At 36.1% G+C, this 26,725-nt stretch overlaps 1 protein-coding gene and 1 long non-coding RNA gene across 15 annotated transcripts in view; one reads left to right on the top strand and one right to left on the bottom strand.

The window, feature by feature from the left end:
* The window catches only part of RPS6KC1 (ribosomal protein S6 kinase C1), a 172,106-nt gene that overhangs the window by 60,751 nt on the left and 84,630 nt on the right, over positions 1-26,725 (bottom strand). For 9 of the 14 annotated variants that reach the window (XM_001488504.6, XM_023640738.2, XM_070266698.1 and 6 more), the window contains 2 exons: positions 13,858-13,976; positions 6,101-6,193 (listed from right to left, as the gene is read on the bottom strand). In XM_001488504.6, coding sequence (XP_001488554.2) covers positions 6,101-6,193; positions 13,858-13,976 — 212 coding nt within the window. Of the gene's footprint in view, positions 1-6,100; positions 6,194-13,857; positions 13,977-26,294; positions 26,343-26,725 lie in introns of all 14 variants that reach the window. The other 5 variants (XM_023640737.2, XM_070266697.1, XM_070266703.1 and 2 more) reach the window with 2 other exon arrangements.
* On the top strand, positions 17,859-19,325 carry LOC111773474 (uncharacterized). The gene is made up of 3 exons (XR_002807930.2): positions 17,859-18,228; positions 18,446-18,542; positions 18,942-19,325. It is a non-coding gene; the product is annotated as an uncharacterized lncRNA (long non-coding RNA).

Consider the following 26,725-nt stretch of genomic DNA (forward strand, 5'->3'; position numbering starts at 1 on the left):
AATTCTCACAATATTTCAAAATTTTTCATTATTATTATACTTATGGTGATCTGTGATCAGTGATCTTTGATGTCACTACTGTAATTGTTTTGGGGAACCACGAACCACGCCCATATAAGACGGAGAACTTAACTGATAAAAGTTGTATGTGTTCTGACTGCTCCACCAACCAGCCATTCCTCCGCCTCACTCCCTCTGCTCAGTTCTCCCTACTCCCTGAGAAACAACAACATTGAAACTAGGCCAATTAATAGCCCTGCAATGGCCTCTAAGTGGTCAAGTGAAAGGAAGAGTCACACCTCTCTCACTTTTAATCAAAAGCTGGAAATGATTAAGCTTAGAGAGGAGGCATGCCAAAAGCCAACAGGCTGAAAGCTAGGCCTCTTGAGCCAAACAGTTAGCCAAGTATGAATGCAAAGGGAAAGTTCTTGAAGGAAATTAAAAGTGCTACTCCAGTGAACACACAGATGATAAGAAAGCAAAACAGCCTTATTGCTGATGTGGAGAAAGTTTTCGTGGTCTGGAGAGAAGATAAACCAGCCACAACATTCCCTTAAACCAAAGCCTAACCCAGATCAAGGCCCTAACTCTCCTCAGTTCTGTGAAGTCTCAGAGAGGTGAGGAAGCTGCAGAAGAAAAGTCTGAAGCTAGCAGAGGTTGGTTCACGAGGTTTACAGAAAGAAGCCGTCTCCATAACATGAAAGTGCGAGGGGAAGCAGCCAGTGCTGCGTAGAAGCTGCAGCAAGTCATCCAGAAGGTCTAGCTAAGACAGTACTGAAGGGGCTACACTAAACAGATTTTCAGTGAAGACGAAACAGCTTTCTATTGGAAGAAGGTGACAGCTAGGACTTTCATAGCTGGAGAGGAGAAGTCAACACCTGGCTTTAAAGCTTCAAAGGACAGGCTGACTCTGTGTTAGGGGCTCATGAAGCTGGTGACTTTAAGTTGAAGTCAATGCTCATTTACCTTTCCAAAAGTCCTAGGGCCCTTAAGAATTATGTTAAATCTATCCTGCCTGTGCTCTGTAAATGGAACAAAAAAGCCTGGATGACAGCACATCTGTTTATAACACAGTTGTAACATGAATATTTTAAGCCCACTGTTGAGATCTACCGCTCAGAAAAAGATTCCTTTCAAAACATTACTGCTCATTGACAATGGATCTGGTCACCCAAGAGCTCTGATGAAGATGGACAAGGAGATCAATGTTGTTTTCATGGCTGCTAACACAACACCCATTCTGCAGCCCAGGAATCCAGGGGTAATTCCAACCTTCAAGTCTTATTATTTAAGAAATACATTTCATAAGGCTGTCTCCCATAGACAGTGATTCCTCTGATGGATCTCAGCAAAGTAAACTGAAAACCTTCTGGAAACGGTTCACCATCCTAGATGCCATTAAGAAGGTTCGTGATTCATGGGAAGAGGTCAAAATAACAACATTAACAGGAGTTTAGAAGAAGGTAATTCCAGCCCTCATGGATGACTTTGAGAGGTTCAGGACTTCAGTGGAGGAAGTAAATTGGAGATTTGGTGGAAAGAGCAAGAGAATTAGAATTAGAAGTGGAGCTTGAAGATGTAACTGAATTGCTGCAATCTCATGATAAAACATTTTATAAGTTGCTTCTTTAGATGAGCAAAGAATGCAGTTTCTTGAGATGGAATCTACTGTTGGTGAAGATGCTGTGAAGACTGTTGAAATGACAAAAAAGGATTTAGAATATGACATAAATTAAGTTGATAAAGCAGCGGCAGGGTTTGAGAGGATTGGCTCCAATTTCGAAAGAAGTTCTGCTGTGGGTAAAATGCTACCACACAGCATCGCATGCTACAGAGAAATTATTTGCAAAAAGAAGAGTCAATCGATGTGGCAAACTTCACTGTTGTCTTATTTTAAGAAATTGCCACAGCGACCCCAACCTTCAGCAACCACCACCCTGATCAGTCAGCAGCCATCAACATCAAGGCAAAATCCTCTACCAGCAAAAAGATCATGATTTGCTGAAGACTCAGATGATGGTTGGCATTTTTTAGCAATAAAGTGTTTTTCTAATTAAGGTATACATACTTTTTTAGATGTAATGCTATTGCACACTTAACAGACTACAGTATAATGTAAACATAACTTTTACATGCACTGGGAAACCTAAAATTCGTGTGACTCACTTTATTGTGATATTCACTTCATTGCAGTGGTCTGGAACTGAACCCACCATATCTCTGACATGTGCCTGTATTAGTACAATATTTCTGGAGAGGTTCAAACACAGACACATACTCTCTGACTCATGATCTCCAACTCTGAAAGAGTACACTAAAGGAATCACAATAGAAGATATTTATCTCTAAGAATATTCATTACGGGCAGAGAAAAATAGGAAAACAACCTACTGAGCCAAACAATAGGGAACTGATTAAATAAACTACAGTATATGATAAAATAGTATGAAACCATCAAAGAGAATAATTTAGAATAGCATTTCCCAATTGGATCACACAGAGTTTCTGAGGTTTATACTTTAAAGATGGTAACGGTGTATATCTCAATTTCTAATTTTTTAATCAATAAATGCAATAATTATTTCAATATTTTTACCTTTAAATTAGTATAGTTTGAAAGCATCAAAGTGTTTATAAAACAAGTAATGCATAGTGGTTAGTAAGGATCAAATAAGACCTGACTCTCGCATTCAATTAGTTACAGCAAAACCCTATTAATCACTGTGGGAGTTTTTGAAGGCTGTAGTTTAAAAATTCTTATTATTCATATATTAATTTATAGTAATAAGGGCATACTGATTTTAAAAAGGGAAAGCTGAAAAAATAATGATATTGAAATACAATAAATTGATAAAGGACATAAATGTTATAATCACATAAAATACAGCTCTGAATATGAGAGACTTCTCTGGTTTTGGAAAGAGACGGACTTTGGTTCAAACTCCAGCTCTACCACTTAGTGGCCAGGTGTCTCTAGACAATACACCCAATCTCTGTGAGTTCAGGTTCTTTATCTGCCGGAAGTTTGAGAGCATTAAATAGTTTATGTGCAGACATTAGAATAGTACATGGTATGCAGGAAGTATGTAATCCTAAGAGTTTGGTCCTCAGAAAACTCAAGTAATATAAAAAGTTACAATGATCTGGCCCATAATTGTAAGAGCTAACTGGCTATCTCCTGTATCTCTTACAATTTTACAAGTTTCTCCTGTATCTCTTACAATTTTAATATCAACTGTTGTATGACGATTTTGGATGAAGGCAACATCCCCATCAACGATCCTTCAGCCTCTACTTGAATATCTCTAATGCAACAAACAAACAAGATATGAAGGAGTCCAGTCTGCCTTTGGTCAATCCTAATTTTTGAATGGTATCTCCACTCATTCGGCAAAATTCTGAAAACTTGCACTCATTTAATTGCAGCTATATCCTATGGGAATATTAACAAGCAACTGTTCTCCCTCACTACTTTTCTTCCAGGAAAGCCAGACAACCTGATTTGCCTAAGATGATCCCAGTTTGCACCTATGGTTCTGGCATAGTTAATATCCTCTTTCGCCCTCAAGATTTGAACAAAAAATTATACAGTCACTCTATCCTGGATAGCCCTCAAAAATATGAAGACCACACATGCTTTTATTGGGTTAACCTTCCCTCATTCTTCAGCTGTTCTTTGCATGATACAATTTTGAGAGTCTTCACTAGCCTTATCATTCTTGCTTCTGAATGTACACCAGCTTATTTATATTCCAAGAACCCTAAGGTTTAAAATCCTTGTTGCATATATATGTTAATGAAGGATTTTCTAATACCAATTAAAGAACAGAAAGTCATTTATTTCCCTTTAAATACTAGGCCAAGATACAGCAATAGAATTACTGCTCCTCTGGGTAAAGACACCTCAATATCTTGAACGATGCTAGGAAGCAGTCTCATATTAGACCAGTAGGTGTCACTCTATATATGATGTATTTAAAGTTATTTATGTTTCAATTCATTCAATCAACAAATGTTTATTGAGCGCCCATTATGCACCAGGCAGGATTTTAGGTGCTGAGAACATAGAGGTGAGCAAGAAAGACACAATCTTGTTCTCATGGAGTTTACAGTCTAGACATTAATGAACAAATCTGCTTTATTTACTTTCTATATAAAAGTTTGCAAAATCCTATTCCTAGGGAAATTTTATTTTCCTAAGTTAATAGCTAATACTCAAAATAACTCATATAGAACAAATAATTTAATGAAACAGAATCAGAGAAACTGTTCTGTACAGGCTAGATGAGTGTACCCTGTGTATATTCTAGTGTTTGAATTTATTCAACATTTCTCTTCCAAACCTTAAGTTTCTAAAACCCAAATTTTAGGTACTCCTCAGTACAATGGAAAGGAATTTATCTTAAAAAACCACTCAAATTTTCAAAATTCTATCTGTTCATGTTTTTATAAAGTAGAGACTGTTACAAATTCTAAAAGATTATTTGCAAAGCTTATTAATTCCCAAATACGTATTTCCTTATTTCTACTTAAAAAAATTAAATGTCACCTTTGAAAAACCAAACACACTTCCCAGGTTAACAGAATAAAAACAGTAATAAATGATGCCTCAGCACAGAATTTAGGAGTTCTTCCACTGTCAAGCCCTTACCTGGGTAAATCTCTGAGACTCAGAGCTATTACCAGAACTTCAAGGAGACTTACTCATGTTTAGAGAATGGCAATGAAAGGTCACACTTTGTCAAAATAAACAGCTATAAGAGAGGGAGCAGACACTGTACATCAAGAAAGCATATTTGCATGCAGAGAAACCCAAGAACCTAGGAACTATCGAATTCCTATTTTGCTTCTTTGTACTCTCAAACAGAATGTTCTCCGAACTGGAAAAGCTAGAAAAAATGTGGTAAGGGAGTATTTCAGGCTCAAAAGTCCTACTGCTTAGAATTCTTTAAGTTCAAAATTCAGTCACATGAATTTATTTGAGAAAAATGATGCTTGTAAGAATTTAGTAAGACATTGACAGCTTCATGTAACATCCCACCTAACGTCCCCTTTGAAATACCACAAACTGTTAATTACTGTCTAAATTGCCTGAGATATACTGCACATTGTTCAGTTTGAGCATGGACTCACACACACACTTTAGAACACAACAAGTACCCAACGAACATTAAGTTACAAGTGAACACTAATGTGCTTCATAAAAGATAGTTAATGTAAAAAAATCTAAATTAATTTATATCTAATGTTAAATAAAGTATTTTCTTTTACTTTGAAAGGTAAAGTAGTGGTTGATCATATATACTTAAAACATGGTTTATTGTGTATGGTTTTAAAATTACACTCGTAAACTCTCTGACAGGTCCAGTACTGTTAATGTTTGGCATCTATGAGATGTCACCAAATTTGTAAAAATTCAATGGCAGATATCTCTGTTATCACAGTATTTTTATTCCGATATAAAACTATGTGTGTGTGGAGGGGGGGTTTGGTGTACTGGAAAAAGCACAGCTTTTGGAGTCACAAATATCTAGGTTTGAATTCCAGCACTACCCTAAATTAGCTCTGTGACTTTTGATCACATTACTTAACCTGTTATAAACATCACTTTCCCACTAAGATACAAAGAACAGGGCTGTGAGAAGGATTAAGCAAGTTGTTTTATATAAAATGCCTACTATATGGTCTGCCACACAGTAGGTGCTCAATAAATGAGTTATCGGGAGAAAGGAATTTTCTTTCTGACCACTACGCTGACTATACCAGTTAATGTTGAACAACTACTAACTCACAAGTTTTTATAACTAACACAAAATGTATCTTTACCCTGCTATCACAGGTTTATAAAACCAAACCCCTTACTCTGACAATGCCAATAAATAGGCACTTTCTCCTTTAGCTCAAATATATTTTGCATGACCTTACATGAATTGCTTAGATAAAAGCTTTTTCTCTTCTGCTTTTGTTATTTTAAAGTGCAGATGCATTTGAGTCATTTTCTCCTTTTGTTTCATATCCTTAAGATCCAAAGCTTCAAAGACATAATGTCAGCATGCAGTCGATTTATAACTGAACTCTTGAAGAGACACTGAAGAATTACCTTGTCAATCACCCCAAGGACTCTGAAGGCCTTCAGCTCCTCGGCAGGGCTCCTTAGGTTCCAAGGGGGCCTTGAACTTAGTGATCCTGGAGGCTAATGGAAGATATCAAAGATTATACATCAATCAGGGAGGTACTTGAAGGAAGACTGCCTGCCAAAGCAAATGCCAGGCCAAAGGAAACTAAATTTATCATAAATCAGAGAACGGAAAGATGAAAGGAGGAAGTTTCTGTTTGTCTGTAATGTAAAATAAAAAAATAACAAAATCAAAAATAAAGAAAATCAAAAAGAAAAAGCAAGAAAAAAGTTGCAAGTAAATAAATCATGATAACACTGAAAACAAAATTTTAAAAAGAAAAATTAATGAGCTGATAGAGTTTCTAGAGCAATAACTCAATGCAGAACTGTGCAGCTATAATGAAACTTTGTAACAAATGCATAACTGAGCCAACAATCCATCACAGCCTTATATTTATCCCAGACTGGACCTCAAGAGTAATTTGGAAGGTAGGGGGAGGAGGGGACTAAAAAACAACGTAATAATAGATAAACTTGGGGAGAGAGGGAACCCAAGTCATTCTCTCTCATCATGAAACTACTGTCCTTTAATGTTACTTTATAAATATATACTATGTATTTTAAGAACGATTGGCTGATTCATGTTCAACAAGAATTACCAACAATGATAAAAAATTCAGAAACTCCACCATAGAACCAACAATTATCAAAACTGAGGTCGTTTAAGCCTGGAAAAGAGATGATTTACAGGATAAAGAAAACTTTTTTTCAAATATTCAAACATCTGTGATCCTAACTTCCCATCCAACTGGTCTTAGTTTTTCCCTATCAGTAAAGAAGACATGAGACTAGATACACTCCAAAGATACTTCCATTTGGCATCTATAACCAGAAAGCAATGCCATATTAATCCTTATATGAAAATAGTGATGCTGCAAAGGATGACAAGAGACACAAAGCCTTATTATATCCCCAAAGCAGATATTTTTGTTGTCAAAAAAATTATTAGAATATATAGGAAACACTGTGATCCCCATGAGTGGAAGAGAAATATCCTGGTTAATCAAATGTCATGATTAATAGAGATATTGAGATACTATTTTTGATACTTCAGGTCCTTGTACGGACCAACATCACTATTCAGGAAGCTCCCTGAGAACAGGAAATATGCCCTATTCATCTTTATATTCACCGTGTCTATGATGCTAGCTGGAAGAAGGAGTAGAAAACAGAGGAAGGAAGAAGAGAAGAGGGAAACAAGCGGAGCAGTTCGCACAGATAAATTAGGCATCATCAACAACTGGGAAAACTACCACTTGTGAAATTTTCTAAAAGTAGCAATTCGAATGGCTTTCAAATTTTTCTGTTTTTTGTTTTAGCAAGCAAAGAAGAACTTCAATATGTCTGAAGAGGTGATGTTTGATTTTAAGAAAAAGACGACGTCGACTTTTTATTTTTTAAAGACATTTAACTTGAGAACACCAGTGATAGTGGAAATTGGACTGGATAACAATAATTTTTTAAAATTGATTTAATTTATACTTCTAGGACATGTTTCATTTACTTAATTTCTCACTTCATGAGGGGCTGAGCTAGATGCTACAAAAAACAAATACATCTCTGCCTCCCTAAAAGCCTAAAATTTAAGGGGAATTTTTAAGGATATAAAAACATTTAGCAAGGTATCTTAACGTCATACATGTAAACAGACATATAACAGAAACAGTCTCTTCTATCTTAGTTTATATTACATTATTTCATCTTCATCCCTCGTGCCACCCTGAGCGTGGCACTTACAGGAAGTTGTTATTACAATCCCCAGTTTCACAGCTAATAAAGGGGAGTTCAGGGTGGCTGACTGTGGTCAGAAAGAGAGACAGTAGACGATCCCAGACTAGACTCCAATTCCTTACTCTACGCCTGCAGTCCTCTACTACGCAACACAGTCTGATGACGGAAAATTCATCTCCTCCTACTCTATTATCAAGAAAGAGTAAGAACCGCCTGTGATTTTGTTAAAAGAGATGTTGAAGAAAACTTATACGGGGAAAAGAATACTTTAAATGATAATTTATCCATTACATTAGTCATTGAAAATATGCCTCCAACATCCCTATCTCCTACTTACACCTCTTTACTCACTCATGTCACTGGATCTTTCAGTTCCCAAAGAAAGTTATCAGCTCACTTCAGCAATTTCAACAGCGAAGATCACAAACTACAGAATCTCTACTGCACCTTCAATAAATACTTACTGTGTGCCCATTATGTGCATGATAACCAAAAAGGAGCTATATCACCAAAAGGCACGGTCCCTAGCTTCAAGACGTTTACAACTTACTTGAGCAGAAAAGCCAAATACATAAAAAGTTAAATAACAGTAAAATTTTTTAAAAAAATACAAGACAATAGAGCTAAGTGATTAGTTAGTGTATGATAAACTGTCGTCTCAGGAAGAAGTGAGACTAAAGGTGATTTTAAATGCTATATAGAAATTAGCTTAGGAGGAGGATATTATATACAGCATTGGACAGAAACTGGCTTGGTGGGGAAAAAATATTCAAATTGGAGAAGAGAGGCAAATAAAATTATACACTTAAGGTCAGTTTTCACAGGCCTTGAATGCCAGGAAGAAAAGTCTGGATCATATTCTCCAGAGTCTAGACAACAAGTCTCATACGAGAAACAAACCAGTGAAAACAGTGATTTAGCAAGGTTTCCTTTGCAAAGATGGGAATGGTGAAACGGTAATGGGAAAGACCAAAGGCAAAGTGATCATTAAAGCTCTCTTTCTACTTTAACCATCTATAAAAGCTTAAGATCAGAGAAATGAACAAAGAAAGATCATAAAATAAAATCATCAATAAAAAAATCCTGTATTTCTTATATGCAGCATTTAAATTGGGTAGAATCCCTATAGATCTACTCCTTTTTTCAGAAGGCAAAAGGAAACATAAATCCACAGAAATTTAAGAATAAAGAGAGACAGAGATCAAGTCCAATATTCTCTTTTTTTTTCAGATGAGAAAACTGGGAAGCAGCAAGGTTAAGCAATTTGTCTAAGACGACAAAACTAAGTAACAGATAAGAGGGGATTAAATCTTATTTAGAAAATAATATAGCGTTGTTTGGGGAAACTTTAGCCCAACGCTATAAGGTGGGTGTGAGGGTGGGGGAAGAGAGATGCAGTGTATTTCTAGGCAACATGGCTGATTTCCCTAATGAAAAAAGTAAGATTTCCACTTATATGTAGGAGCTACCATAGCAGAAGATGCCTAGAAAAGCAAGGAGTAGTTGTACTTACCTACACCAAAACTAAATACAGGGGCAAGGAGGGGGAAGAGGCGGGAATATATGATGATCCAATAATCTTCAAAACCGAAGATGGCAAGTACATATCACTCAACTGGGCAAGCCCACGGCAGACACATCTATTAACCCCACACTCTGTCTCACACTCCGCTCAATACAGTGCTCTTGAACGCTACTACTTGTGGGTTAGAGTTAGCACACTAGGAAAGTCTATTTTCTATTCTTGTTCTAGATTCTCTAAACAGCTAAGTGAAGCTTTGTTTTTGGTTTGGGTTGGTTGGTTGTTTTTTTTTTTTTTTTGAAGTATTTATTCTGTCCACAGTCTTTTCACCTGATATTACTCCCTATTCTCAATGAGCTCTATCTCTATTCTCACCAATCTGTTAGTGTGGCACTTCACAAACTTTAACACGTATGCACATCACCTGAGGACCTTGTTAAAACAGAGATTCTGATACAGTGAGTCTGTGGAGAGGCCTAAGATTCTGCATTTCCAACAAGCTGGTCCACCAACCACATCTGGAGTAGGATTAGCTACTCCTCCTGAAACAGTCTGAGAATAAGTCATCATTGGTGGTCTAAGGGTTAAGATTCAGTGTTCTCATTGCCGAGGCCTAGGTTCCGTTCCTGGTCAGGGAACTACATCATCCATTTGTCAGTTGTCATACTGTGGTGGCTGCATGTTGCTGTGATCCTGAAAGCTATGCCACCAGTATTTCAAACAATAGCAGGGTCACCCATGGTGGGACAGGTTTCAGTGGAGCCTCTAGACTAAGACAGACTAGAAAGAAGGACTGGCCACCCACTTTTGAAAAAGTTGGCCATGAAAACCTTACAAATAGCAGCAGAGCAATGTCTGATATAATGCCAGAAGATAAGAGGATGGAGCAAAAAGACTGGACAAGGTGTCACTCTGCTCTACACAGGGTCACCAGGAGTCAGAATCGACTTGACGACACTAACAACTAAAGTTTCCATTATTTGGGGGAAAATAAGTAATCAAAGGCAAAAAGAAAGCATTACAAAGAACATACCAAGAAACCACACTGTGAACCCTGAGAGCTAATACACTCGAGTTTCTAAACTTGGCTTCATCTGCAGACTTTTGGCTTTGCCAAGACTTTCATTGTCAATCTTTAACCCTCAACACCCAGCCTCCTAAGCCTCTCTCAGATCACATTTCAAGCGTGACTCTTAATCGCAGTCTTATTACTGATTTAAAATGCCCCTGATTGCCATCTCCACTTAGCCCACGTCTCACTGAGGATGACACAATACTCATTTTCAAGTATTTTCTAAAGAAGAATTGAGAAATACCAATAATGCCAGGAAATAAAATGCACAATAGAAATATATTTTCAGTATCATTATAGCAATTGTACTCACAATCTACAAAAGATTCAGGCAAGGCATACCTTTTACACATTAATTTTCATTCACACCTTGCAACTGCATAACAAAAAATGTATTCACATTTTAGAAACTATACAGTCTTTTATGTCCTAAACTTAGACCATTTACTATCTTTTTCTAAATTTCATTCATCTTGAATTTAAAATTTCTAGAGCTAAAAATAGCATAAAAGCTATTCCAAGTCTTTTGCAGGAAAATTTCCTTTTAATATTAATTCTTCAATTATTCAAAGTCATCTACAATTTTAAAAACAAAAAAGGAGAAGAAAAAAAAAATCTGTCTCCTTCAGTTAAGACTTCACCTTTGCATCAAACAAAGCTTACGTCCTTTTCTTCTGAAAGCTGCTCCTTACAGCTTCTGGGAGCCTTTTAGCAATGAAGTAACGAAGAAAAGAAAGAACAGGAGAGCACTTTCGTTCCTTCTTGGGCTCTTTTGAAAAGAATATTACCATCAATGACTGGGAAATTCAGAATTTTTATATTTACCACATAAGTCTTATAAATAAATTCAATAAAGCAAAAGCTTAAGCCGTTCACAGAAAACTTGGGTGGAGGTTGCCATGGCCCAGACAGCAGCAAAGAGGAAAATAGTAATCACAAATATTTTTTAAATCAGAAAGGATTCCTTTATTCTGTTAACCAACCAGGCTAGAAAGAAATGTTTGAACAAGGATTCAAGAGAGAAATATGTGCTTTGCACAGAATTTAAGAGCTAAAAGGCCCTTAGAAATCATTCCTATCAATCCTCTCCTTGTGTTTGTTAAAACTGAGGCCCAAAGATGGTTAAATAATGAATTCACCAAGCTAATCAAGAACCAACCTCTAGAAGACATTTAAGTTAAATTATGGATAGGAAAATAATCAAGCATGTCCCTGACCTAAATAAGGGCCAGATTTAAGAGAATAAAATACAAAACTGAAAATCAAAAGCAATTCCTCACATAAAAGAAAAACATCTTGCTCTAGCAAGAAAAACTCTCCTCTAGCCTCCTTGCCTAAGAACTGATCATAAAATCTGATTCACTAGGTACCCCTTTTTACCCTTTCTAAGTTGCCATCATTCTATATAGCTCTCACCATTCTCTCTAAGTGTTGTTTCCTCAATTATGTACCTATTTTGGTCCTCAATTATGCTATAGGGCTTGCAAGAGCAGAGACTGTGTCATCATCTTTGTATAACTCCAAACTGTTCCTAGTTTGATAGTGCATGCAAACAGAGTCTTAACAGATGCTCAGTCAATCAATATACAACCTAATACAATCAGCTTTCCTGTATTTGCCATCTTCTGTTTAATTTCCATTAGAAGCTATGACTGAAGGGAAATTCTGGCTGATATGCTTCATGGTTCCCTTCTCCAAGTCAAAAGCTACACAGAAGGCTTTATATATTTATTTGCCTAAAAAATTATTCCTCCATAGACATGATTATGGGGAACTAAAACAGGAAATGTGTAAGTAGGGAGTTTGAAAGAGTAAATATCGGTAGAATGTTCAAAGTTAACGCTAACAGGAAGAATAGAATACTGGTAATTTTGACTCTGTAAAACTTTTAGAATATTTATACACAAGATGGATTTAGTAAAATAAGTAAGTTCATAGGGGTCCATCCTATTTAATACTTTTATCAATGTCCTCAAAAACAGAATTAAGAATGTATACATCAGGATTGCGAATGAAAAGGGTTGCCAACTGCACAGAAAATAAGAAATTGAATTCTAAGTAATCTTTAGATAAATATTCCATTTAAAAAAAGATAAAATTCAATCGTATAGAGTTAAAGGAAATAAATTTAGTAATATAATTTAAGAATCAACGATAGAAAATAGGAAAAATTAGCAAAGAGAATACAGAATAAAGAGTCACAATAATTAACAATCTGAAAATGAGTCAGCAGATATCTTACAGCATACTCATTATGTTAGAGCAAGTAACGAGAGTATATTACTTCCAAGTTGGAGTATAATCTTTCTGTTGTAAAAGGAATGGTCAAACTCTTAACATCAAAAATTCTCACTAATATGGATAGTTTTGATAACTGCATGTTTTAAAAGGTCACCCAGAAAATGAAAAGGACTCAGAAAATAAACAACAAAAAGTTTTAATGGTCCAATGAATCAAGATTAAATTTGGGGCCGTTTATAAACTAGAAAATTGAGACATTTTATAATTTTGAAAAAGCATGTAAAGCATAAAAAAAAAGAGGAAAAAAGTATATAAAGCCATATATGGAGAGAGATGAAAAACAGGGCTAAAACTTATTAAGTTAGTTATAAAGTTACAAAAGCTTGGCTGAGAGGCTGATCTTTTTACAAGGCAGGCACTTGATTTGTATGTAGACATCCAAGCCTGCTTGCCTCTTAGATCAGTTAAGAAAATAAACAGTTTCTCCCATCTCTAGAAGATATGATTCTTAAATTGCATCAGAAAAAAATTAGTTTAATATAAAGAAAAAATAACAGAAAAGTTTCTTCCAGAATTTGCCAAATCCAGATGGAAATGAAATAAAAACAATAATAATAATTCACAATGTTCTAATATTTTGTGCATTCATCTGCTTTCTAGACAAGACAAGACTAGGTAGTCCCAAATAAGCTAAACATTCCTGTTAGAATTATGCCTTTATAATTCTAGGTGATCTATAGCAGATATTTGTAGGGCTTATGCTTAAATGATTAATTTTAGCATGAATCAATAAAACTATAAAGAAATTGTACAAGAACCATAACTTAAAAAAATTCAAATAAAATTCAGTATAAATTACTGTCATCCTACACATGGGGATACTAGGGAAGGAGTAAGAAACAACGGACTGAGAAAGAGAAGGAGAAAGCAAGCCCCATTTTATTCCATGTTTGGTTGGTTTGCTTTAACACTTTTCTTTCCACCAATAACTTTTAAGAAAATTACTGATAAAATTCCAAAGACCAAAATTCTCAAACATTCTAATTAGAAATAAAGCCGAGACAAGACAGGAAAAATGGCTAAAGAAAGTACAAAATGAAAGATGAGACATACCTGAGCTACGTCATCAAGTTGAGGTTTTCCTTTATAAAGGCTACAGAGACTCTCCGCTCGCATGAGATACTCGGCTGTTCTTCTCTTCACAGCTTCTCGACGGGTAGGACTTGACTCTCCTAAAAGAAGAAAACAAAATTCTGGACATGTAAAAAATAAATAAACTTTGTTTTATCCAATCTGAAGATTATCTCCCTTTTACCCAATTCATTGTTTGTACACGTTGCTAACTGAAAAGAAGGGAGATTCAAAACTGGAACAAACGTCAAAGTTACTAATTTCAGCAAAATCTAAATATTATCCCCATGAATTTCATTTATCCAAAATCTGAAACTCTCCCATTTAAACATGTACAGAGAACTTGATATAATTTATAGGATGAGTCACTATACGAGAAATGTAGTGCAAAAAGCTCTGAAGACAAAAGACTAGCCTAGTCCAGACACTATACCGTTGTCCGACTCAACCAATAGGACTAAATACGACAGATGTTTAATAACAGCTGTGACATGGATATAACATGCTGTAAAAGTATCACCAAACTAGAGAGTAAAATTATTCAAGGTAACTGATTCACTCTAATTGAGTTTTAAAAGCTTCATGATTTTTTCATTAACAATAAATTGTTACCCACTTTACAACTAAAAACAAGAATGTGAGTGAAATCCTTGTAATATACAATTATGAGAAAGTGAACACGTCATTTACCTTGTCTGGCTCTCAGTTTCCCTAAACAAAAGGTATTCAGTGTGGCCTCCAAAGACCTCAAGATGTTAAAAAAGAGGTGTACCAGCCCATGAAGCACTGGGTTCTCTCCTCTCCAAAGTGGGATAATCCTATGCTTTTATCCACTTTATGTGCTTGGCTGTGATATAACATTTCATTTGAAGAAAGGATTCCATGGCCGAAAGCCAAAAAGTTTAAAAACCACTATAGGATATGATCTCTAAGGTTCCTTTCATAAATAATATTCTATACTATTCATGATTCATTTTTATCAAAGCACTTAATACATAGTACTGTTTTTATAATTCATCCTATGCATCTTCTTTTTTTTTAAAGATTTTATTTTTTTTCCTCAAAGCCCCTCAGTACATAGATGTATATTCTTCGTTGTGGGTCCTTCCAGTTGTGGCATGTGGGACGCTGCCTCAGCGTGGTTTGATGAACTGTGTCATGTCCGCGCCCAGGATTCGAACCAACGAAACACTGGGCCGCCTGCAGCAGAGTGCGGGAACTTAACCACTCGGCCACGGGGCCAGCCCCCACCCTATGCATCTTCTGAATGAAGTTAACCAAAAAGCAAGTATCATACAGTGGAAAGTGCCCTAGATTACATTCCAGAAACCTTGGTTATCTGAATTCTGACTCTGCCTCTCATTAGTCATGTGACTGATGATAGGTCATCTCAACTCTCTGAACCTCTTCCTCGTTCTCTAAAATGGAAATACATACCTGAAGTGACTGTGGAGATTAATGGAGACAACAGACATAAAAGAAGCTACAACAGAGCCAGTAATATTGGACGCACTAAATTGTAAAGGTGTTCGATCTTGGTTTTTCTCTCAAAACCAAATCCTATAAAATAATATTACCTGGTTTGCTGAATTGAAATGAACTGATTCATAGTAAAGCAGACATCTTTCCCCAAAAGACTACTAGTGGAAAAACCTCTTCTTATTTCTGCCTGGAACAGCATCTTCTATTTCTTCTGGGAAATGCCCCTTTCTCCTCCCCTGCATACTCCTCCACCTCTCCACTGCCACCGCTATCAACTCTTAACAACACGGTTTGAATGAAAGCCGGTATCTCGTTGCAGATCTCAGTCCCCCAGTCACTACTAGTTAGCCAAGGGTGAGCTCCTTTGTCACAAGCTGAGCCAATGTTAGAATCCCACCCTTTTGGCCACAGTTGGAAAAGGGAGGAATTGGCGCAACACAAACTGGGCCGATCAGTCCTTCTCTGTTATTGATGATGGAAATAAGAGGAGTGGGAACTGCCAGCAGCCATGGTTTCTGCCAATGCACAAAAAGCCAATCAGAAAGAAGGAACTTGACAGAGAGAAGCAGATAAGAGAGACAAAAAAAGAAATCCTAGTGTGACTGGGGTCCCTGATTTCAGCTGTACCTACTTTCCTGCCATTCTATGCCTAAGGCGGTTCGAATGCGGATTTTGTCACATGCAAACCAAAGAACCCTCACTGAATACAGACCTCAAAGAAAAACTGCAACAAAGTTGGGACTACAATTTTGCTAAATAACTTCCCTTTACAGTTTTTACATTACTATTCCATCTCTTCTCTCCTTTATGAGTAATTCACAAATATAACTGGTCTTGGTAAAGGAAAAAAATCTCTATTGCTTTGTAACTGGAACAATTTAAATTTATTAACTCTCCAACTCCTCAAATCTCAATTACTCTCAGTATACTTCCTTCCTCTGTTCTTAAAATTTACTTAATTTCTAAACACAAGGATTTTATCTTTACTCATTTGAAAAATGGACATAATCTGTGAAAATCACCTAAGTAACTATAACATATTTTGAAGATAAAATGTGCCATATAAATAAGAAATACTCACTATTTATACATACTACTAGTACTTTAGTTTTGACTTTACCGTTCGTAAACTCTAACTGCTATACCCATTATCATTAGCTCTTCTCATTTTAGGTTATACCTTTCAAGCCCTAACTTAAATTCCCATTTAGAATTTTTGATTCATCTTGGGCTCAACTCTAATAGAAACTATGGCAATTTAGTTTTTAATTCAGTGTGATTAAACTTTAATAAAACTTTGAAATTTGCTTTTGTCAAAAAAAATCAACTTCTCCCCAAAATAATTTGAAATTCAAAACTGCCAAGATTATAGAACACCTAATTAAAGCTAGAGTTAAAACCATATTTTGTAATCAAATCACTGTTTTTTAAACTTTTGGTTTTTCTGTCACTTTCTGGGCAGTCTCCATAGTAACAGAGAAACAAGAACCGGCAGCCAGCAATTGAAATGGACTCCTGCTGATGATAGTGGTTCCACTTCCATGGAAACAACAAAGTGATGGAAATACTGGAAGGCTTTTTAAATGTAACCTTAAATATACATACTACGACTCCTTCCTTATCAGCCCCTTAAAAGTAGGTCACAACCACTACTGATCAATAGCAGCAGCCAAGGATGAAAAATACCTCTTGTAGATATCTGCTGCTGGATACTTACCGAGGACAGTGAGTACCAGGAAAGAAAAGATTACTCTGTAGATTTCCAGAATAATTCTAACTGATCAAATTATTGAAAAATGTGACTTTAAAGAGATATTGATTAAAAATTTTAATAGACCCTGCCCTTAATTTATCTTCATTTTAAGACACACAGCACATAACGATTATTTTTTAAGGAAAAGTAGGTTATCTGGAATTCAACTTTTAATCTCATTAAAATCTCATGTGGCTATACTATTTCTTCAGTCATATATCCAGGTAGACACTTAATAAATGCTTTTAAAAATGGAAACATATTTTACATTCTACTTAAAGATAAACCACTATCTTCAATAAGTTTCTCTACATTTCTGTTAATCATTCATATAAAGCAAGAATTTCCACCAGGCTTCGCTATTCAAAAGAGACAAATTGCTCCCATTATTTACAAATCTTTATGTCAAAAAGTTCTGGTGTCCCATAAAAGACGTCTTATGTATACTGTGTCAACGTGTATTTCTTTACTCTATGTTATCAATTTCTGATCAGGAGAAAGGATGGATATAAGGTGGTTATACAGTGTGATCTGTGAAAGAAGAGAGTATAACTGAATAGAAATGAGAAGAAATTCCAAAGTTATCACTGAAATTATTAGAAACACTGGATTGCCTATCTTGCGTTTCTCAGAGCACCAACTCTGACTTAAGTTATTAAGAGAAGTTTTATACAAGGCATAGTCTACAGATAATAGGATCATGAAATTCTAAGTTATCCAAGAAGTCATCACCACTTGGAACTCCTTCATTATATCAAATTCTATTTACAGAAGATAGAGTACCTTCCTTTTATAACTAAGGAAATTGAGGCTCAGGGATGTGAAATGCCTTCTCAGGTACAAAATTAATATGAAGCTAAACCTAAGTCAGGTCTTCTGACACCACACTTCAGGTAACTGAATTTGAATTCGATTATCCTGCTGTTAGTGAGTAGAACAAGCAAAATACAGAGCACAGGACAAGTACAAGTGAGTATGGGAACAAAGATGAAGAGAAAATAAACATAAGGAGTTGAGACAGGAGCCTATCAGACAACGTAGCAGAGCAGAATCAGAGAGAAGGAGAGAGACTGAAGATGACAGACAAGCACACAGAAAAAAATCAGAGCTACAAAGAGGTATAAATTCCACACTATGTAAAGAGAAGGAGCCTTTCTGAGAAAAACTGGTCTCTCAAACATCCTTGTTACCCAAAGACTTCTTTGGGAAACAAAGGCCTTTTCTCATTTACCCATAAAAAGCCAAAATGGCATTTTTACTCACAGAACTAATGAAAATCAGTTTCACAACCGAGAATAAATAGCAGTTCTTCCAATTCTGTTATTTTACCCTTAGGCACTGAAAAGAATATAGCTAATGCCTCACCATTGGACCAGCAAAACAAGAGCAATGCTAGAGGAAGGAGTGGCGATGTTAGACTTCTTGAAAGACAGTATGTCTACATCTGTATTTTATGAGATATTTTAAGAGTATTTTAACTATACTTGATTTTCACCACATGCACAGAATTAATCCCCACATAAAACTCTACTTAGCCACATCTTATATTCTTATCTCTATTTCTCTACTCCACAAACATTCTTCAATAGGCCCTATGCTGCTGTATTGGTCAAGCACGCTCGGTTTTCACTCAGATTTATCACATTAGAAAGAACACTGAAATCAACCTGGGTTTGCTGGAATGAGTTTTTGTTTGTTGGTGCTTCCTTTTTTTTTTTTTTTTTATAACTTCAGTCACATAAAAGAATGACTGTTTGAGATGGCCTTGGTGGTTATAGTCTTTTTAAGTGCTGACTGATTATACTTAATGGGTTCTTTTTGTTCTTTTCAGGTATAGCCTACCATTTCTGACTTATGCTAAGTGTTCTGACAACAAAAGGCAACCTTGAGAAGAACAGTAATTTATGGTTCTACACGTCTACCACAACTCTGGAGCCATCAGCCTTTCCGAGTATAACACGAACGTGGTCAGTCAAGGAATCGGCTTCCCATTCGCATTTAACCAACCCCCTGTTAATGTTTTTTCAAAACCAAGTGTAATGTGACCCCTCGAAGTTCAAAGTCATCAAAGGATAGTAAAAGCAAAAGTCATAATAATATTCATACCCAGGCGCCGCCTCACTTATGATCACTTTCAATGCTGCTCAGCAGGTTTTCCACTATCACTAATACTGAATGAAAACAAACACATCATTAAATCATAGAGTGCTAAACACCTACAGAGTCAGCCTTCTCTTAGATTCAACCATTTCTTTCTGCTCCCCAACCTATTTTTCTTTGTTTTGCAATTTTAAAGGGTAGTACCCAAACCACTAATCACTCAATCTCTTCAAAACAACATTGCCTGGCCCATCTCTTTGTGACAATAAACTCTTGGTAAGTAATAAATAAATAAAGTAAATAAATAATCAACCCCCTAAGTGTCCCTTAAGAAAACAGTAATAATCCTCTAAATTTCCCTTATGCTGTAATCAAATGGCTTTTAAAAGATTAAGGTAAAAAGATTAAAAAGAGTTAGCAATATACTAAAGGAAAAAGGAACAAATTAAAACCAAGGAGCTAAAATTTTGCCATATGAGATATAATAAAAATAAGGGGAAAATTTGGAAACGAAACTCCACATAAACTAAGAACTTTTTATCTGCCACACCGGTAAATATGGAAAGTTCCCCAACCCCCACAAAGGCTTTTGCTCATTCCTTCACTGAGTATAAGAGACACCTTAAGAGAAGTAGCAAATCCATGGAAGACTCTAAAGTCCAACAATTATTTTCCTTAAGTCATGATACTGAATCACATACTCTTCCTTAGAGATGATGTAAAGTGATCAACAGAATTACTGATCACGAGCAGTTAATTCTTCTCAATCCTACAAATTTCACATTTTTAATGCATCCCCACCCTAAAAAATAAATCGACTTAGTGCATACCAGAATTAGAACAGACTCCACTCCATCTTTCTTCAGATTGATTTAACATGAACAGATGTATCTCCCACATCTAAGCAATTCAAAGAATGTGTCACTCAATCCTCTGAGAGTATCTCAGGATAACAAAGAAAATCCTCCCCAACAATTGGTTTTTAAGTAAGCCACTAGAGTGACAAAGTTCTCCAAACCACTTATTCCTGCCACTCCTACCCCTTCAGAAGGAGAGCTGCCTAAGAGTTACTGAGCATCTATTACGTTCAGACGCAGTCATCTCAATGCTTATAGTCATCTCAACATTGTCCTAGAACATTACATATAGAGGACCTTCAACAACATTTTGTTAAACAAATGAATGGAAACGTAAATGAATAATTTTGCACCAATATTTACATGGTCTGATAACGATGCCTTCCTGCCTAGAGATGCTCCAATTACCTCTTTCTATAACTTAGTGCCTTTCTCTAACTTAAATGATAGTTATATGAAACACATGTCAGAAAACATGCACAATAATTGTCTTTATCATCTGTGTAGGCAAAATTCATAGAAAAGGAATGTAGAGGAACAGAGCATAGAAGTGGCATGGTTGGTCTAATAAGAGACGCTACATTTTAATTTAATTTTATGAAAAGTTGTCATAACAGTATCAATGAGGGAAATACACTGCAGATTTTCTAAGTAATTATAAACCATTACATAAAATAGAATGAAGTCTATAAACTCTCTTTTTATTGTTTCACAATTACAATTTTGGAAAATGTGTTTCTTAACAATTAGTAAAAGTACAATATGTCTACACAATGATCTGGTTATTTTTCAAATGAAACACAGTTTGAGACCACTAATGGCAACAAAGTAAGCTTCCGAGAAAAACCAGGTTTACATGTTCAATACTTCCTAAAAAAGAATAGATAAGCTGAACTTCTGTGCAATTTATACAAGACTCGATTTTTAATTGTTAAGATATAACTTAAGCTATAAGTTATATAAAACAATGTAACTCCAGTAATTACAAAAATATGATTAACTCTTTCTCAGAGTGCCTAATAACCTGCTAGTACAGTCATGCATCACTTAACAAAAGGGATACGTTCCAAGAAATGTGTCCTTATATGATTTTGTCCTTGTGCAAACATCATAGAGTAGACATACACAAACCCAGATGGTTTTGCCTACTACATACCTAGGCTCTACGGTACTAGTCTTATATAAAGGACCACTGTCATAAATGCGCTCCATCGTTGACCAAAACATCGTTATGGGGTGCATGACTATGCTGAAATAGTGGCAGTTTTCCACTTAGAGCTTTTTAGTTTAGTTTGGTTTACTTTAAAATACTTGTAGATATCTACATTTTTTCTGGTCCGAACCAAGTTTTTTTTAGTAATCACAGGGATTAAACCAACCCTCTCATTTTAATGTTTTTAAACTGTGTTACTAAAGATATAAAAATGTGGTGATACTGATGACAGAGACCATCTAATAAAAAACCCTTCGAGAATCCTCATCTGTCTCTCTGCTTTTGCTACACAGCAGCTGTGCCTCACAGATCCACATGAATGAAAATATTTAGACGAGAAACCACCCACTTAGTTTATTTTCCATATGACTTTCCTGTAATTATTTTGTAAACTGTTCACACAACAATACATAAAAACATCTGCAAAAACAGGTAATTAATGTGTCAAGCCAAACTAATGCATTTTTTATGGTGTCCATGCTTCGTCAACTGTAATTATAACTCTTTTTTAAGCAAATGATGATGTGTTTGTTGCAATGTGCAAGTGGTTATTTTAGATGCTCTGTTTACTGTTCATACAATCTGAATATAAAACTCCACAGCTACTTTACCCCACATCAATGCTTTACCTAGCTTTTTGCAGAAGCCGGAAAGTGGTTCTCTTTTCCAAGCTATAATTTCCAGTAAATATTTTTGTCATTAAAACATGAAACTTTCAACATAAAAGTTGACACCAAAATAGCCAACAATTCAAGAAACATATGCCCAGCAACGATTCATCCAGACTTTCTTCTTTCAGCTTTAACTCTGTGGGAAATACAGCAGTTTATGCCAATCAGCTGCAGTATGCTAAACTTCCTGAGTATCAGAAGTTTAGAAGGTTCCTTATTGTTTTTAATGTATAATAGCCATTTCACCTAGACCCACCAAACGCATATATCTTTGACGTGAGACCAACAAATGAAGAACCAAACCCTGCCCAAAATATATTGTTGCATATTCAGTTTATCCTGCCTGAGTTCTAACTACATGAAAGATCATCATAATTATTACAATTACTATTACTATTATTACATAATGTTAATATTGCATACCAACAATCATCCTCAGATGGACATTCCTGAAGGCCCAAGGTACGTAATCTCTAAAGTTCTGCTTCCAGAGCTAACAAAATCTAAACTCAATGAAGAAGCAGAACTCTATAATATTTTCCTAGAGTCCCTTCTCTTTTTAAACAAGGCAATTTTTAAAATATCAACGGTGATTATCTGCAGTATAGAAAAACCTTGGTAATAAAGAACTCTTAGGGAACAAGGTTTTCTGTTTGTTTATTTTCACAACCAAATTTTTTAGAGATAGTGTGGAATTAGCCCTTCAGGTCCAAGTTTATGTAACTCTACTTTGATACAAATAATTCTAAACTGAGCTACTCCATTCTTTCCTTGAACATTAGCTACTGTGAAATACATCAGCTATGGGGATGTGCTACAGGTGTCTAATCAGCTACAGGGATATGCTATAGGTGTCTTTCCATCCCCACCTTGTTTCCAAAAATCCTAAGAAAGGTATTATAGCAAATCAAATGACAGCTTCCCAGCTGCCAAGCTTGAGTTTTGGGTCAAATGCCTATTTTGGAGAATTTGGGGTTGGGTCTTATCCAAAGAGAACAGAGCCCTAGTTCCAAGGATGCTGGAATAGGAAACACATGACCAAGACAAGGAAAGCGAACAAGACAGAAGCTTACTATTAAAGCTAGAAATCAAACTCAGGGTCAGATTAGCAAGAAGTCCCAGTAGCGAGTTCCACTACATATATAGCTACAAATATAAATGTAATAATGCATATAATTAATGCCATTTTAAATGGTTGAATCCTATACATTGTCAAACCTTTGGGACAAATATACTAATGACTGTGCAATGCCAGACAGGAGGCATTTTAAACCCACTGATATTTTCAGAAGCTACCTTAAATGCATACTGGCTGTTTACTACACATACTTTAGGATTCAACTTATTTATCACCTCCTCCAAAGCTGTCCCTATAGGCTTTCTCCTCCCCCGGTCAAGTGCCCATTCATATGTATCTATAGAATCATTCTCATTCATATATTATTGAGAATTTCCTACGTAACAGGCACTAAGCTGGAAGATACAATAAGGAATGAGAAAATGCCTTGCCTTCAAAGACATTACAAGTAAATAAAGAGATATTAATTCAACAAATAATTTCACAAATATATATTTCATTGTAAATATGCTAAGTACTGAAGCAAAACAGTGTGCAATGACGACGAAGTTGAGGAAATCCATTCTGGTCTGAACAGAGCTGAGGAAAGGCTTCCTTGAGGAAATGTCAGGAAAACTGAGACCTGATGGACAAGGAGAAGATATCAATTGAAGAAGCACAGTAAAGCACTCAAATGGAGCACCGCTTCTATGAAAGCTCTAACATGGGAAGGACCTTGGTGCCTTCCAGAGGTAAAAGAAGGCCCTGTGGCCAAAAGAGAACAAGTGCAGAGGAGGGATCAAGATGAGCCTGCAGAGAGAGGCAGAAGCCAAATCATTCATAGCCTTGTAGACTGTAATATCTTTGTGTTTTAGCCTCAAAGCAACGGGTTTAATCCAAGAAAGTGACATGGTCAGACTCCATTTTCAAAATATCACTCAGGCTATTGGTAGAGAAAGAATGGATTAGAATCAAGTGAGAGCAGGAGCAAAATAAACAGTTATAAAGTTGTTATAAAAGTGGTGATGGAAGGTGGGACTTCCAGAATGCCAGAATGAAAAGCTCAGCAGACCTTTCCCCAGACAAAACTGGTCAAAATTATCAAAACAACAATTCTGGAAATTGACTAGAGATATATAACAAATTGAGAAATATTTACATAAGAAAAAGTAGTAAACTGCAATAAGAGACACAATAATGTTTTAACGTGGAGCTACTCCTTTCCAACCCCTAGTACAACACAACAGTAGGTGTGAGGATCAACAGCCTTCCTGCTGCTGGAGGGGACTAGTATGATTTGGATCTCCACTGAAAAGCTCCATGCGATTGAAACCAACAGCAATGAATGACGAACAACAGACAACTAAATATTTAACAGGGAAATCTGCAGAATAAGATAGTCATAGTGTGCTCTGATAAGCTCCCACATATTCTCGGGGATCTTGAAAGTTACACACAAGCACAGAAGAGACCACAGAGGGCCCCAGCTATCCACACATTCCTGGTGAATGGGAAGCCTTGCACAAGCAGAAAGTAAAAGCCAGGACAGACTTATAAACTGATCGAATTTTGAATGCCCTAACCCATACACAGAGACTCTCAGCAAATGGTAGCAGCCTCACTGATTCACACAGTTTAACCACAATCTCTAAACAATCACTGGTTGACCACAAAACAAAAACATAGCAACAACAACCGACCTGAGAAAATGGGGGGAGGAGGGGTACAATCTAGAGTTGCTATACTCTCTAAAATGTCAAGTTTTCAGCAAAAAATATAAGACATACAAAGAAACAGGAAAAGTATGGCCCATAAACAAGAAAAAAAAGCAGTCAATAAAAACTGGCTCTGGGGCCAGCCCCATGGCTGAGTGGTTAACTTCGCGCGCTCTGCTGCGGTGGCCCAGGGTTTGGATCCTGGGTGCGGACATGGCATCACTCGTCAGGCCACGTTGAGGCGGCGTCCCACATCCCACAACTAGAAGGACCTGCAACTAAGATATACAACTGTGTACAAGGAGTGTTTGTGGAGAAAAAGCAGAAAAAAAAAAACTGTCTCTGAGGGGATTTGTACATAAATCTTAGTAGACAAACATTTCAAAACAATTGTTATAAATAAGTTCAAAGAACTAAAAGAAACCATGTTTAAGGAATTAAAGTACAAAGACAATAAATCATCAAATACAGATTTAACAATAAAAACACAGAACTTGTAAAAAAGAAAATAATAGAAAATCTAGAGTTAAAAAGTACTCCATAGCACATTGAGCTTACAGAAATAAAAATCAGCAAATCTGAAGACAGATGAGCAGACATTATCCAGGCTGAATAAAATTAAACAATAAAGGGGGAAGACACAAATTCAGACACCTGTAGAAACCATAAAGCACACTAATAGGCACATAATGCAGTCCAAGAAACAGAAGAGAATGGGGGGTTGGGGGGGGGGCAGGAAAAATATTTGAAGAAATAATAAATGAAAACTTCCCAAATTTGATGAACACTGATCTACGTATCCAAGAAAGTCATCAAATACCAAGGAAACAAACACTAAAAAGGATAAACTCGAGGAGATCCACACCTAAACCCATAATAGCCAAACTGTCAAAAGCCAAAAGAGAAAATCTTAAAAGCAACAAAAGATAAACATTACTCATCATGTACCAGGGAATCGTAACAAGATTAATAACTGACTTATTATCAGGAAAATGGAAACCAGAAGGCCATGGGATGGCACATTCAAAAGGCGGACAAGGAAAAAACACTGTCAACCAAGAAAACAAACTGCAGAAAAACTATCTTTCAACAAAAAAGGCAAAATAAATATTCCCACATAAACATTTAGATAATTTGTTGCTAGTAGACTGCCTTACAAGAAATAGGGGGGAAAAAAGGGAAATGATGCCAGAAAATCAGCAATGACGTAGAATACTTGAGTAACAATATCAACCAACCTGAATTAACCAATACCTACAGAATATTCCACTCAACACCAGAATACACATTCTTTACAAGTGCACATACAACATTCTCCAAGAGAGATCATGTGATAAGTCACAAAAGAAGTCTCAATAAATTTAAAATAATTTAAATCATATGAACTATATTCATCAACCACAACAGAATTAAACTACAAATTGACAACAAAAGAAAATTTGCAGAATTCACAACTACTTGAAAATGAAAAATACATGTCTAAGTAACACACATGTCAATGAGGAAACCACACTGGAAACTGGAGAGCACTTCAAGCTAAATGAAAATGTAAATGACATATCAAAACTTACGGGATACGGTGAAAGCAGTGCTTAGAAGGACTTCATAGCTTTAAACACCTATATTGAAAAGAAGATCTCAAATTAATAACCTAAGCTTCCAACTCTTGATATGAGATCTAAAAAATGAAGAGCAGGGGCTGGCCCAGTGGCACAGCAGTTAGGTTCACATGTTCTGCTTCGGTGGCCCGGGGTTCACCGGTCAGTTCAGATCCCAGGTACAGACATGGCACCGCTTGGCAAGCCATGCTGGGGTAGGCATCCCACATATAAAGTAGAGGAAGATGGGCAAAGATGTTAGCTCAGGGCCAGTTTTCCTCAGCAAAAAGAGGAGGATTGGCAGCAGATGTTAACTCAGGGCTAATCTTCCTCAAAAAAAAGAAAATGAAGAACAAATTACACAAAAAGAAGGCAGAGGAAGGAAGAGAAACCAATGACATAGA

The sequence above is a fragment of the Equus caballus genome, chromosome 5 (assembly GCF_041296265.1).
Source record: "Equus caballus isolate H_3958 breed thoroughbred chromosome 5, TB-T2T, whole genome shotgun sequence".
Taxonomy (NCBI): Eukaryota; Metazoa; Chordata; class Mammalia; order Perissodactyla; family Equidae; genus Equus; species Equus caballus.